This window comes from Oncorhynchus mykiss, chromosome 5 (genome assembly GCF_013265735.2).
Source record: "Oncorhynchus mykiss isolate Arlee chromosome 5, USDA_OmykA_1.1, whole genome shotgun sequence".
Lineage (NCBI taxonomy): Eukaryota > Metazoa > Chordata > Actinopteri > Salmoniformes > Salmonidae > Oncorhynchus > Oncorhynchus mykiss.
Window position 1 is genome coordinate 80,761,944 of NC_048569.1, and position 16,152 is coordinate 80,778,095.

The window sequence follows — 16,152 nt, forward strand, 5'->3', positions numbered from 1 at the left end:
TGCTCTCTTTTCCTCATCCTTTAACCATGCTCTCTTTTCCCCATCCTTTAACCATGCTCTCTTTTCCCCATCCTTTAACCATGCTCTCTTTTCTCTTTTCCTCATCCTTTAACCATGCTCTCTTTTCCTCATCCTTTAACCATGCTCTCTTTTCCTCATCCTTTAACCATGCTCTCTTTTCCCCATCCTTTAACCATGCTCTCTTTTCCTCATCCTTTAACCATGCTCTCTTTTCCTCATCCTTTAACCATGCTCTCTTTTCTCTTTTCCTCATCCTTTAACCATGCTCTCTTTGCTCTTTTCCTCATCCTTTAACCATGCTCTCTTTTCCTCATCCTTTAACCATGCTCTCTTTTCCCTTTTCCCCATCCTTTAACCATGCTCTCTTTCCCTCTCTCTCTCTCTCTCTCTCTTCCCTTTTCCTCATCCTTTAACCATGCTCTCTTTTCCTCATCCTTTAACCATGCTCTCTTTTCCTCATCCTTTAACCATGCTCTCTTTTCCCTTTTCCCCATCCTTTAACCATGCTCTCTTTTCCCCATCCTTTAACCATGCTCTCTTTTCCCCATCCTTTAACCATGCTCTCTTTTCCTCATCCTTTAACCATGCTCTCTTTTCTCTTTTCCTCATCCTTTAACCATGCTCTCTTTTCCCCATCCTTTAACCATGCTCTCTTTTCCTCATCCTTTAACCATGCTCTCTCTTTTCCCTTTTCCCCATCCTTTAACCATGCTCTCTTTACCTCTCTCTCTCTCTCTCTCTCTCTTCCCTTTTCCTCATCCTTTAACCATGCTCTCTTTTCCTCATCCTTTAACCATGCTCTCTTTTCCTCATCCTTTCACAATGCTCTCTTTTCCCCATCCTTTTCCCCATCCTTTAACCATACTCTCTTTTCCCCATCCTTTAACCATGCTCTCTTTTCCTCATCCTTTAACCATGCTCTCTTTTCCCCATCCTTTAACCATGCTCTCTTTTCTCTTTTCCTCATCCTTTAACCATGCTCTCTTTTCCTCATCCTTTAACCATGCTCTCTTTTCCTCATCCTTTAACCATGCTCTCTTTTCCCCATCCTTTAACCATGCTCTCTTTTCCTCATCCTTTAACCATGCTCTCTTTTCTCTTTTCCTCATCCTTTAACCATGCTCTCTTTGCTCTTTTCCTCATCCTTTAACCATGCTCTCTTTTCCTCATCCTTTAACCATGCTCTCTTTTCCCTTTTCCCCATCCTTTAACCATGCTCTCTTTCCCTCTCTCTCTCTCTCTCTCTCTTCCCTTTTCCTCATCCTTTAACCATGCTCTCTTTTCCTCATCCTTTAACCATGCTCTCTTTTCCTCATCCTTTAACCATGCTCTCTTTTCCCTTTTCCCCATCCTTTAACCATGCTCTCTTTTCCCCATCCTTTAACCATGCTCTCTTTTCCCCATCCTTTAACCATGCTCTCTTTTCCTCATCCTTTAACCATGCTCTCTTTTCTCTTTTCCTCATCCTTTAACCATGCTCTCTTTTCCCCATCCTTTAACCATGCTCTCTTTTCCTCATCCTTTAACCATGCTCTCTCTTTTCCCTTTTCCCCATCCTTTAACCATGCTCTCTTTCCCTCTCTCTCTCTCTCTCTCTTCCCTTTTCCTCATCCTTTAACCATGCTCTCTTTTCCTCATCCTTTAACCATGCTCTCTTTTCCTCATCCTTTAACAATGCTCTCTTTTCCCTTTTCCCCATCCTTTAACCATACTCTCTTTTCCCCATCCTTTAACCATGCTCTCTTTTCCTCATCCTTTAACCATGCTCTCTTTTCCTCATCCTTTAACCATGCTCTCTTTCCCCATCCTTTAACCATGCTCTCTTTTCCTCATCCTTTAACCATGCTCTCTTTTCCCCATCCTTTAACCATGCTCTCTTTTCCTCATCCTTTAACCATGCTCTCTTTTCTCTTTTCCCCATCCTTTAACCATGCTCTCTTTTCCCCATCCTTTAACCATGCTCTCTTTTCCTCATCCTTTAACCATGCTCTCTTTTACCCATCCTTTAACCATGCTCTCTTTTCCTCATCCTTTAACCATGCTCTCTTTTCCTCATCCTTTAACCATTCTCTCTTTTCCCCATCCTTTAACCATGCTCTCTTTTCCCCATCCTTTAACCATGCTCTCTTTTCCCCATCCTTTAACCATGCTCTCTTTTCCTCATCCTTTAACCATGCTCTCTTTTCCCCATCCTTTAACCATGCTCTCTTTTCCCCATCCTTTAACCATGCTCTCTTTTCCCCATCCTTTAACCATGCTCTATTTTCCTCATCCTTTAACCATGCTCTCTTTTCCCCATCCTTTAACCATGCTCTCTTTTCCCCATCCTTTAACCATGCTCTCTTTTCCCCATCCTTTAACCATGCTCTATTTTCCTCATCCTTTAACCATGCTCTATTTTCCTCATCCTTTAACCATGCTCTCTTTTCTCTTTTCCTCATCCTTTAACCATGCTCTCTTTTCCCCATCCTTTAACCATGCTCTCTTTTCCTCATCCTTTAACCATGCTCTATTTTCCTCATCCTTTAACCATGCTCTCTTTTCCTCATCCTTTAACCATGCTCTCTTTTCCCTTTTCCTCATCCTTTAACCATGCTCTCTTTTCCCCATCCTTTAACCATGCTCTCTTTTCCCCATCCTTTAACCATGCTCTCTTTTCCCTTTTCCCCATCCTTTAACCATGCTCTCTTTTCTCTTTTCCCCATCCTTTAACCATGCTCTCTTTTCCCCATCCTTTAACCATGCTCTCTTTTCCTCATCCTTTAACCATGCTCTCTTTTCCTCATCCTTTAACCATGCTCTCTTTTCCCCATCCTTTAACCATGCTCTCTTTTCCTCATCCTTTAACCATGCTCTCTTTTCCCCATCCTTTAACCATGCTCTCTTTTCCTCATCCTTTAACCATGCTCTCTTTTCTCTTTTCCCCATCCTTTAACCATGCTCTCTTTTCCCCATCCTTTAACCATGCTCTCTTTTCCTCATCCTTTAACCATGCTCTCTTTTACCCATCCTTTAACCATGCTCTCTTTTCCTCATCCTTTAACCATGCTCTCTTTTCCTCATCCTTTAACCATGCTCTCTTTTCCCCATCCTTTAACCATGCTCTCTTTTCCCCATCCTTTAACCATGCTCTCTTTTCCCCATCCTTTAACCATGCTCTCTTTTCCTCATCCTTTAACCATGCTCTCTTTTCTCTTTTCCCCATCCTTTAACCATGCTCTCTTTTCCCCATCCTTTAACCATGCTCTCTTTTCCCCATCCTTTAACCATGCTCTCTTTTCCTCATCCTTTAACCATGCTCTCTTTTCCCCATCCTTTAACCATGCTCTCTTTTCCCCATCCTTTAACCATGCTCTCTTTTCCCCATCCTTTAACCATGCTCTATTTTCCTCATCCTTTAACCATGCTCTCTTTTCCCCATCCTTTAACCATGCTCTCTTTTCCCCATCCTTTAACCATGCTCTCTTTTCCCCATCCTTTAACCATGCTCTATTTTCCTCATCCTTTAACCATGCTCTATTTTCCTCATCCTTTAACCATGCTCTCTTTTCTCTTTTCCTCATCCTTTAACCATGCTCTCTTTTCCCCATCCTTTAACCATGCTCTCTTTTCCTCATCCTTTAACCATGCTCTATTTTCCTCATCCTTTAACCATGCTCTCTTTTCCTCATCCTTTAACCATGCTCTCTTTTCCCTTTTCCTCATCCTTTAACCATGCTCTCTTTTCCCCATCCTTTAACCATGCTCTCTTTTCCCCATCCTTTAACCATGCTCTCTTTTCCCTTTTCCCCATCCTTTAACCATGCTCTCTTTTCTCTTTTCCCCATCCTTTAACCATGCTCTCTTTTCCCCATCCTTTAACCATGCTCTCTTTTCCTCATCCTTTAACCATGCTCTCTTTTCCTCATCCTTTAACCATGCTCTCTTTTCCCCATCCTTTAACCATGCTCTCTTTTCCTCATCCTTTAACCATGCTCTCTTTTCCTCATCCTTTAACCATGCTCTCTTTTCCCCATCCTTTAACCATGCTCTCTTTTCCTCATCCTTTAACCATGCTCTCTTTTCCTCATCCTTTAACCATGCTCTCTTTCCCCATCCTTTAACCATGCTCTCTTTTCCCCATCCTTTAACCATGCTCTCTTTTCCTCATCCATTAACCATGCTCTCTTTTCCCCATCCTTTAACCATGCTCTCTTTTCCTCATCCTTTAACCACGCTCTCTTTTCCTCATCCTTTAACCATGCTCTCTTTTCCCCATCCTTTACCCATGCTCTCTTTTCCTCATCCTTTAACCATGCTCTCTTTTCCCCATCCTTTAACCATGCTCTCTTTTCCCTTTTCCTCATCCTTTAACCATGTCCTATTTTCCCCATCCTTTAACCATGCTCTCTTTTCCTCATCCTTTAACCATGCTCTCTTTTCCTCATCCTTTAACCATGCTCTCTTTTCCTCATCCTTTAACCATGCTCTCTTTTCCTCATCCTTTAACCATGCTCTCTTTTCCCTTTTCCTCATCCTTTAACCATGCTCTATTTTCCCCATCCTTTAACCATGCTCTCTTTTCCCCATCCTTTAACCATGCTCTCTCTTCCCCATCCTTTAACCATGCTCTCTTTTCCCTTTTCCTCATCCTTTAACCATGCTCTCTTTTCCTCATCCTTTAACCATGCTCTCTTTTCCTCATCCTTTAACCATGCTCTCTTTTCCCTTTTCCTCATCCTTTAACCATGCTCTCTTTTCCTCATCCTTTAACCATGCTCTCTTTTCCCCATCCTTTAACCGTGCTCTCTTTTCCTCATCCTTTAACCATGCTCTCTTTTCCTCATCCTTTAACCATGCTCTCTTTTCCTCATCCTTTAACCATGCTCTCTTTCCCCATCCTTTAACCATGCTCTCTTTTCCCCATCCTTTAACCATGCTCTCTTTTCTCTTTTCCTCATCCTTTAACCATGCTCTCTTTCCCCATCCTTTAACCATGCTCTCTTTCCCCATCCTTTAACCATGCTCTCTTTCCCCATCCTTTAACCATGCTCTCTTTTCCCCATCCTTTAACCATGCTCTCTTTTCCTCATCCTTTAACCATGCTCTCTTTCCCCATCCTTTAACCATGCTCTCTTTTCCCCATCCTTTAACCATGCTCTCTTTTCTCTTTTCCTCATCCTTTAACCATGCTCTCTTTCCCCATCCTTTAACCATGCTCTCTTTTCCTCATCCTTTAACCATGCTCTCTTTTCCTCATCCTTTAACCATGCTCTATTTTCCTCATCCTTTAACCATGCTCTCTTTTCCCCATCCTTTAACCATGCTCCCTTTTCCTCATCCTTTAACCATGCTCTCTTTTCCCCATCCTTTAACCATGCTCTCTTTTCCCCATCCTTTAACCATGCTCTCTTTTCCTCATCCTTTAACCATGCTCTCTTTTCCCCATCCTTTAACCATGCTCTCTTTTCCTCATCCTTTAACCATGCTCTCTTTTCCCCATCCTTTAACCATGCTCTCTTTTCCTCATCCTTTAACCATGCTCTCTTTTCCCCATCCTTTAACCATGCTCTCTTTTCCTCATCCTTTAACCATGCTCTCTTTTCCCCATCCTTTAACCATGCTCTCTTTTCCTCATCCTTTAACCATGCTCTCTTTTCCTCATCCTTTAACCATGCTCTCTTTTCCCCATCCTTTAACCATGCTCTCTTTTCCCCATCCTTTAACCATGCTCTCTTTTCCTCATCCTTTAACCATGCTCTCTTTTCCCCATCCTTTAACCATGCTCTATTTTCCCCATCCTTTAACCATGCTCTCTTTTCCCCATCCTTTAACCATGCTCTCTTTTCCCTTTTCCTCATCCTTTAACCATGCTCTATTTTCCCCATCCTTTAACCATGCTCTCTTTTCCTCATCCTTTAACCATGCTCTCTTTTCCTCATCCTTTAACCATGCTCTCTTTTCTCTTTTCCCCATCCTTTAACCATGCTCTCTTTTCCTCATCCTTTAACCATGCTCTCTTTTCCTCATCCTTTAACCATGCTCTCTTTTCCCCATCCTTTAACCATGCTCTCTTTTCCTCATCCTTTAACCATGCTCTCTTTTCCCCATCCTTTAACCATGCTCTCTTTTCCCTTTTCCTCATCCTTTAACCATGCTCTATTTTCCCCATCCTTTAACCATGCTCTCTTTTCCTCATCCTTTAACCATGCTCTCTTTTCCTCATCCTTTAACCATGCTCTCTTTTCTATTTTCCTCATCCTTTAACCATGCTCTCTTTTCCTCATCCTTTAACCATGCTCTCTTTTCCCCATCCTTTAACCATGCTCTCTTTTCCCCATCCTTTAACCATGCTCTCTTTTCCCCATCCTTTAACCATGCTCTCTTTTCCCCATCCTTTAACCATGCTCTCTTTTCCTCATCCTTTAACCATGCTCTATTTTCCTCATCCTTTAACCATGCTCTCTTTTCCCCATCCTTTAACCATGCTCTCTTTTCCCCATCCTTTAACCATGCTCTCTTTTCCTCATCCTTTAACCATGCTCTCTTTTCCCCATCCTTTAACCATGCTCTCTTTTCCTCATCCTTTAACCATGCTCTCTTTTCCCCATCCTTTAACCATGCTCTCTTTTCCCCATCCTTTAACCATGCTCTCTTTTCCTCATCCTTTAACCATGCTCTCTTTTCCCCATCCTTTAACCATGCTCTCTTTTCCCCATCCTTTAACCATGCTCTCTTTTCCCCATCCTTTAACCATGCTCTCTTTTCCCCATCCTTTAACCATGCTCTCTTTTCCCCATCCTTTAACCATGCTCTCTTTTCTCTTTTCCCCATCCTTTAACCATGCTCTCTTTTCCCCATCCTTTAACCATGCTCTCTTTTCTCTTTTCCCCATCCTTTAACCATGCTCTCTTTTCCTCATCCTTTAACCATGCTCTCTTTTCCTCATCCTTTAACCATGCTCTCTTTTCCTCATCCTTTAACCATGCTCTCTTTTCCCTTTTCCTCATCCTTTAACCATGCTCTATTTTCCCCATCCTTTAACCATGCTCTCTTTTCCCTTTTCCTCATCCTTTAACCATGCTCTCTTTTCCTCATCCTTTAACCATGCTCTCTTTTCCCCATCCTTTAACCATGCTCTCTTTTCCCCATCCTTTAACCATGCTCTCTTTTCCCTTTTCCTCATCCTTTAACCATGCTCTATTTTCCTCATCCTTTAACCATGCTCTCTTTTCCCCATCCTTTAACCATGCTCTCTTTTCCCTTTTCCTCATCCTTTAACCATGCTCTCTTTTCCCTTTTCCTCATCCTTTAACCATGCTCTCTTTTCCTCATCCTTTAACCATGCTCTCTTTTCCCTTTTCCTCATCATTTAACCATGCTCTCTTTTCCTCATCCTTTAACCATGCTCTCTTTTCCCTTTTCCTCATCCTTTAACCATGCTCTCTTTTCCTCATCCTTTAACCATGCTCTCTTTTCCTCATCCTTTAACCATGCTCTCTTTTCCTCATCCTTTAACCATGCTCTCTTTTCCCCATCCTTTAACCATGCTCTCTTTTCCCCATCCTTTAACCATGCTCTCTTTTCCTCATCCTTTAACCATGCTCTCTTTTCCTCATCCTTTAACCATGCTCTCTTTTCTCTTTTCCCCATCCTTTAATCATGCTCTCTTTTCTCTTTTCCCCATCCTTTAACCATGCTCTCTTTTCCTCATCCTTTAACCATGCTCTCTTTTCCTCATCCTTTAACCATGCTCTCTTTTCCTCATCCTTTAACCATGCTCTCTTTTCCCCATCCTTTAACCATGCTCTCTTTTCCCCATCCTTTAACCATGCTCTCTTTTCCTCATCCTTTAACCATGCTCTCTTTTCCTCATCCTTTAACCATGCTCTCTTTTCCTCATCCTTTAACCATGCTCTCTTTTCCCCATCCTTTAACCATGCTCTCTTTTCCTCATCCTTTAACCATGCTCTCTTTTCCCCATCCTTTAACCATGCTCTCTTTTCCTCATCCTTTAACCATGCTCTCTTTTCCCCATCCTTTAACCATGCTCTCTTTTCCTCATCCTTTAACCATGCTCTCTTTTCCTCATCCTTTAACCATGCTCTCTTTTCTCTTTTCCTCATCCTTTAACCATGCTCTCTTTTCTCTTTTCCTCGTCCTTTAACCATGCTCTCTTTTCCTCATCCTTTAACCATGCTCTCTTTTCCCCATCCTTTAACCATGCTCTCTTTTCCTCATCCTTTAACCATGCTCTCTTTTCCTCATCCTTTAACCATGCTCTCTTTTCCCCATCCTTTAACCATGCTCTCTTTTCCTCATCCTTTAACCATGCTCTCTTTTCCTCATCCTTTAACCATGCTCTCTTTTCCTCATCCTTTAACCATGCTCTCTTTTCCTCATCCTTTAACCATGCTCTATTTTCCTCATCCTTTAACCATGCTCTCTTTTCCTCATCCTTTAACCATGCTCTCTTTTCCTCATCCTTTAACCATGCTCTCTTTTCCCCATCCTTTAACCATGCTCTCTTTTCCCCATCCTTTAACCATGCTCTCTTTTCCTCATCTTTAACCATGCTCTCTTTTCCCCATCCTTTAACCATGCTCTCTTTTCCTCATCCTTTAACCATGCTCTCCTTTCCTCATCCTTTAACCATGCTCTCTTTTCCTCATCCTTTAACCATGCTCTCTTTTCCCCATCCTTTAACCATGCTCTCTTTTCCCCATCCTTTAACCATGCTCTCTTTTCCTCATCCTTTAACCATGCTCTCTTTTCCCCATCCTTTAACCATGCTCTCTTTTCCTCATCCTTTAACCATGCTCTCTTTTCCTCATCCTTTAACCATGCTCTCTTTTCTCTTTTCCTCATCCTTTAACCATGCTCTCTTTTCCTCATCCTTTAACCATGCTCTCTTTTCCTCATCCTTTAACCATGCTCTCTTTTCCATTTTCCTCATCCTTTAACCATGCTCTCTTTTCCTCATCCTTTAACCATGCTCTCTTTTCTCTTTTCCCCATCCTTTAACCATGCTCTCTTTTCCTCATCCTTTAACCATGCTATCTTTTCCTCATCCTTTAACCATGCTCTATTTTCTCTTTTCCTCATCCTTTAACCATGCTCTCTTTTCCTCATCCTTTAACCATGCTCTCTTTTCCTCATCCTTTAACCATGCTCTCTTTTCCTCGTCCTTTAACCATGCTCTATTTTCTCTTTTCCTCATCCTTTAACCATGCTCTCTTTTCCTCATCCTTTAACCATGCTCTCTTTTCCTCATCCTTTAACCATGCTCTCTTTTCCTCATCCTTTAACCATGCTCTCTTTTCCTCATCCTTTAACCATGCTCTCTTTTCCTCATCCTTTAACCATGCTCTCTTTTCCCCATCCTTTAACCATGCTCTCTTTTCCTCATCCTTTAACCATGCTCTCTTTTCCTCATCCTTTAACCATGCTCTCTTTTCCCCATCCTTTAACCATGCTCTCTTTTCCCCATCCTTTAACCATGCTCTCTTTTCCCCATCCTTTAACAATGCTCTCTTTTCCCCATCCTTTAACCATGCTCTCTTTTCCTCATCCTTTAACCATGCTCTCTTTTCCTCATCCTTTAACCATGCTCTCTTTTCCCTTTTCCCCATCCTTTAACCATGTTCTCTTTTCCTCATCCTTTAACCATGCTCTCTTTTCCTCATCCTTTAACCATGCTCTCTTTTCTCTTTTCCTCATCCTTTAACCATGCTCTCTTTTCCTCATCCTTTAACCATGCTCTCTTTTCCCCATCCTTTAACCATGCTCTCTTTTCCTCATCCTTTAACCATGCTCTCTTTTCCTCATCCTTTAACCATGCTCTCTTTTCCTCATCCTTTAACCATGCTCTCTTTTCCTCATCCTTTAACCATGCTCTCTTTTCCCCATCCTTTAACCATTCTCTCTTTTCCCCATCCTTTAACCATGCTCTCTTTTCCCCATCCTTTAACCATGCTCTCTTTTCTCTTTTCCCCATCCTTTAACCATGCTCTCTTTTCCTCATCCTTTAACCATGCTCTCTTTTCCTCATCCTTTAACCATGCTCTCTTTTCCTCATCCTTTAACCATGCTCTCTTTTCCTCATCCTTTAACCATGCTCTCTTTTCCTCATCCTTTAACCATGCTCTCTTTTCCTCATCCTTTAACCATGCTCTCTTTTCCTCATCCTTTAACCATGCTCTCTTTTCCTCATCCTTTAACCATGCTCTCTTTTCCTCATCCTTTAACCATGCTCTCTTTTCCTCATCCTTTAACCATGCTCTCTTTTCCTCATCCTTTAACCATGCTCTCTTTTCCCCATCCTTTAACCATGCTCTCTTTTCCCCATCCTTTAACCATGCTCTCTTTTCCTCATCCTTTAACCATGCTCTCTTTTCCCCATCCTTTAACCATGCTCTCTTTTCCTCATCCTTTAACCATGCTCGCTTTTTCTCATCCTTTAACCATGCTCTCTTTTCTCTTTTCCCCATCCTTTAACCATGCTCTCTTTTCCCTTTTCCTCATCCTTTAACCATGCTCTCTTTTCCCCATCCTTTAACCATGCTCTGTTTTCCTCATCCTTTAACCATGCTCTCTTTTCCCTTTTCCTCATCCTTTAACCATGCTCTCTTTTCCTCATCCTTTAACCATGCTCTCTTTTCTCTTTTCCCCATCCTTTAACCATGCTCTCTTTTCCTCATCCTTTAACCATGCTCTCTTTTCTCTTTTCCCCATCCTTTAACCATGCTCTCTTTTCCTCATCCTTTAACCATGCTATCTTTTCCTCATCCTTTAACCATGCTCTCTTTTCCCCATCCTTTAACCATGCTCTCTTCTCCTCATCCTTTAACCATGCTCTCTTTTCCTCATCCTTTAACCATGCTCTATTTTCCTCATCCTTTAACCATGCTCTCTTTTCTCTTTTCCCCATCCTTTAACCATGCTCTATTTTCCTCATCCTTTAACCATGCTCTGTTTTCCTCATCCTTTAACCATGCTCTCTTTTCCCCATCCTTTAACCATGCTCTCTTTTCCTCATCCTTTAACCATGTTCTCTTTTCTCTTTTCCTCATCCTTTAACCATGCTCTCTTTTCCTCATCCTTTAACCATGCTCTCTTTTCCCTTTTCCCCATCCTTTAACCATGCTCTCTTTTCCCCATACTTTAACCATGCTCTCTTTTCCTCATCCTTTAACCATGCTCTCTTTTCCCTTTTCCCCATCCTTTAACCATGCTCTCTTTTCCTCATCCTTTAACCATGCTCTCTTTTCCTCATCCTTTAACCATGCTCTCTTTTCCCCATCCTTTAACCATGCTCTCTTTTCCTCATCCTTTAACCATGCTCTCTTTTCCTCATCCTTTAACCATGCTCTCTTTTCCTCATCCTTTAACCATGCTCTCTTTTCCTCATCCTTTAACCATGCTCTCTTTTCCTCATCCTTTAACCATGCTCTCTTTTCCCCATCCTTTAACCATGCTCTCTTTTCCTCATCCTTTAACCATGGTCTCTTTTCCTCATCCTTTAACCATGCTCTCTTTTCCTCATCCTTTAACCATGCTCTCTTTTCCTCATCCTTTAACCATGCTCTCTTTTCCTTATCCTTTAACCATGCTCTCTTTTCCTCATCCTTTAACCATGCTCTCTTTTCTCTTTTCCCCATCCTTTAACCATGCTCTCTTTTCTCTTTTCCCCATCCTTTAACCATGCTCTCTTTTCCCCATCCTTTAACCATGCTCTCTTTTCCTCATCCTTTAACCATGCTCTCTTTTCCTCATCCTTTAACCATGCTCTCTTTTCTCTTTTCCCCATCCTTTAACCATGCTCTATTTTCCTCATCCTTTAACCATGCTCTCTTTTCCTCATCCTTTAACCATGCTCTCTTTTCCTCATCCTTTAACCATGCTCTCTTTTCCCCATCCTTTAACCATGCTCTCTTTTCCTCATCCTTTAACCATGCTCTCTTTTTCTCATCCTTTAACCATGCTCTCTTTTCTCTTTTCCTCATCCTTTAACCATGCTCTCTTTTCCCCATCCTTTAACCATGCTCTCTTTTCCTCATCCTTTAACCATGCTCTCTTTTCTCTTTTCCCCATCCTTTAACCATGCTCTCTTTTCCTCATCCTTTAACCGTGCTCTCTTTTCCTCATCCTTTAACCATGCTCTCTTTTCCTCATCCTTTAACCATGCTCTCTTTTCCCCATCCTTTAACCATGCTCTCTTTTCCTCATCCTTTAACCATGCTCTCTTTTCCTCATCCTTTAACCATGCTCTCTTTTCCCCATCCTTTAACCATGCTCTCTTTTCCTCATCCTTTAACCATGCTCTCTTTTCCCCATCCTTTAAACATGCTCTCTTTTCCTCATCCTTTAACCATGCTCTCTTTTCCTCATCCTTTAACCATGCTCTCTTTTCCCCATCCTTTAACCATGCTCTCTTTTCCTCATCCTTTAACCATGCTCTCTTTTCCTCATCCTTTTACCATGCTCTCTTTTCCTCATCCTTTAACCATGCTCTCTTTTCCTCATCCTTTAACCATGCTCTCTTTTCCCCATCCTTTAACCATGCTCTCTTTTCCCCATCCTTTAACCAGGCTCTCTTTTCCCCTTAAAATGTAGAATTGATATGTTTGATTCAAGTCTCCATTTCAACTAAAAATTGAACAGTTAAAGAATAGGAACAAATCGAATAAAACTTTAAATGCACTTTAATACAGTTTGATTTGATTTAATCATATTCTTTAACTTTTCTTTTTGGTTGAGATGGAGACTTGAATCCAACATATTTTTTAATTGTGAATTTAGATACATTTATGAATACCATTATTTTTCAGTAAACACACAGTTGCTAAACATAGTGTGTAATATGTGACTTTGGGCTTTGCCTCAAGAGTCGTAGTTTTATATTATGGCAGAAATGTTCATTTAATTTTTTTTTTTTTTTTTTTTAACTGATATAACATTTACATACGTTTTCAGACCCTTTACTCAGTACTTTGTTGAAACACCTTTAGCAGCAATTACAGCATTGAGTCTTGTTGGGTATGATGCTACAAGCTTGGCACACCTGTATTTGGGGAGTTTCTCCCATTCTTCTCTGCAGATCCTCTCAAGTTCTCTCAGGTTGGATGGGGACTGTTGCTGCAAAGCTATTTTCAGGTCTCCAGAGATGTTAGATTGGGTTCAATTCCGAGCACTGGCTGGGCGACTCAAGGACATTCAGCGACTTGTCCTGAAGCAACTGCTGTATTGTCTTGGCTGTGTGTTTAGGGTCGTTGTCCTGTTGGAAGGTGAAACTTCTCCCCAGTCTGAGGTCTTGAGCACTCTGGAGCAGGTTTTCATCAAGGATCTCTCTGTACTTTGCATCGATCCTGACTAGTCTCCCAGTCCCTGCCACTGAAAAACCAACCATGATAAAGGGTTAAAGATAGGTTTTAAATCAACTTGTGGATTGTATTGAATATAGCCATGTTCCCCCTTTGTATCTTTAATGTCCAGTGTAGGAAATCCTCATTGGTACCCTAGTTTATAGAAAAAAACAAATGTACTCTAAATCTCTACCCGAAAAGGATGGGCCACCTCTCTGAACCTGGTTCCTCTCTAGGTTCCTTCCTTCTATGGAACTTTTCCAGGCCACTTCTGCCTCTGCATTGCATGCTCTGGCATTTAGGCCGGATAACTTTAAGCACTTTGTGACAACTGCTGAAGTAAAAAGGGCTTTATAAAATACATTTGATTTATTGATTAATTGATAGATTGATTGACGTATCTGCCTGTGTTGTAATCCAGGGGTTGCAGAAGCCGTGTCTGGAGGAGATCAAACACGCCAGGAACGCCATCTTCAGCCCCTCCATGTTTGGCTCTTCCCTGGAGGAAGTGATGTCACTGCAGAAGGAGCGTTACCCCGACAGCCAGCTGCCCTGGGTCCAGACACGCCTCTCTGAGGAGGTCCTGGGTCTTAATGGAGACCAAATAGAGGGCATCTTCAGGTCAGTACCTACCTCTCACTCACTAACACTAGGGAGAGAGGTAGGGAGGGCGAGAGGGAGGAGTGGAAGTGGGGTAAAGGGAAGGAGGGAGGAGTTAGTAGTATTAGACATGCCTGTCAGTGAAGATCCTGGGCCCAGATTCACAAAACACTTCTTACGCAAAAACTTAAGAAGTTTCTTAAGAAAAAAAATAAGAAGTTCATAAGATAGTTCGTAAGTGCAATTCCTCAACATTATCTTACGGCTGCTGTCCCTGTACAGGGATCAACATCAGCGGACATCAGCGGAAATTTCAGAGTGACAACTAATAGTACTCGATACAACTCAAACTTTCATTAAAACACACATGCAGGGTACTCAATTAAAGCTACACTCGTTGTGAATCTAGCCAACATGTCAGATTTTCGGCGAAAGCATGAGAAGCTATTATCTGGTAGCATGCAACCCCCGAAATACCCAAAGGGGACGTAAACAAAAGAATTAGCGTAGCCGGCGCTACACAAAACGCAGAAATAAAATATAAAACATTCATTACCTTTGACGAGCTTCTTTGTTGGCACTCCTATATGTCCCATAAACATCACAATTGGGTCTTTTTTTTCCGATTAAATCCGTCCATGTATACCCAAAATGTCCATTTATGAAGCCCGTCTAATCCATGAAAAAGCACCGTTCCAAAACGCACCGTAATTTTTTTAAATTAAAAAAGTTACCTATAAACTTTGACAAAACACTTCAAACTACTTTTGTAATCCAACTTTAGGTATTAGTAAACGTTAATAATCAATCAAATTGATCACGGGGCGATCTGTATTCAATAGCAGCACGTTTTGAAATCATGGTCCACATTCTCTCTTTCATAACTTCCTCTGGTGTGCTCGACGACAGGAAGTGCCTATTCCTCATTTTTACCAAGGATTAATTTAAAATCAATTGACAGTACTGGCGACATCGTGTGGAAGCTGGAGGCATTGTAAACAGGGCCCTATCTATTTTCCCTTGCCATAGACAATACAGAGACTGGCGGAGGGATATTTTTGGGGTTTTTTTTGTGAACAGTTTTCCTTGGGATTTTTCCTGCTAAACACGTTCTGTTATAGTCATAGACATGATTTAACCAGTTGTATAAACTTCAGAGTTGCGCGATTTTTAACAAAAAGCTGCAAAAATTCGCAGCCTCTTTAACAGGTTTTAAGATGTAATGATTTTCTTACAAATTTCTCAAATATCTTCTTGTTGTTAGGCAACCGTTTTAGCTAGCTATCTAGCTAGCAATGGCAATCATGTTAGCATATTTCATACTGATATTACTGTTCTAAAACGTGTTCTTGGGTTTAAAATAATCAATACTGAAACTTTCAGATGAAGTTTGAGTGAATTAACATGTTCAATTGCTTTCATGAGCTTTTTCTCTCACTGCCCTGAGTTTAAGACAATGGTTTAGCTATCTTGGAATTTCATTTCCAACAACTTTATTTTCAAGAATCTAATTTCTTCTTAACTTTTTGCTTACAGAGAAACAGAAGAAATAGCGCAAGAACATTTCCAATAACCTTTTTGAGGAATAGTAACTTTGCTTAACCTGTCTACGATACTGGTTCCCAATTGGGAATCAACCCTCCCACGTTCAGCTGAAACGGTGGCGCATGGAACGCAAAAATATTCTTAAAAATATTTAACCTCCACACATTAACAAGTCCAATAGCTCAAATGAAAGATAAACACCTTGTTCATCTAGCCAGCAAGTCAGATTTCTAAAATGTTTTACGGCGAAAACATAGCACATATATATGTAAAACCACCACCAGACACAGCTCATTTGAATAGCCAAAACATGCAATCAACAAACGCAGGATTAAAAAATAAATCGCTCACTAACCTTTTGAAAATCTTCATCAGATGACAGTAATATGACATGTTACACAGTACATTTTTTTTTTTTTTCAATAATATGCCATTTATAGCCATAAATGTCCATTTACAGTGAGTTCACGTTCAGAAATTACTCAAAAATGCCCGCAGGAAATCTATGTAGCGCGGCAAGATAACGTAAATAGACATCATAAACTTTGACTAAATATACATGTTCTACATATAGTTAGAAAGATACACTGCTTCTTTATGCAACCGCTGTGTTAGATTTATTTTTAACGTTACAGAAATCGCA

At 41.1% G+C, this 16,152-nt stretch overlaps 1 protein-coding gene across 1 annotated transcript in view; it reads left to right on the top strand.

Moving 5' to 3' along the window:
* The window catches only part of LOC110523013 (rho GTPase-activating protein 39-like), a 190,841-nt gene that overhangs the window by 166,657 nt on the left and 8,032 nt on the right, over window positions 1-16,152 (top strand). The window contains exon 11 of the mRNA XM_036978529.1: window positions 13,786-13,985. Within this exon, the coding sequence (XP_036834424.1) occupies window positions 13,786-13,985 (200 nt within the window). The remainder of the gene's footprint in view (window positions 1-13,785; window positions 13,986-16,152) is intronic.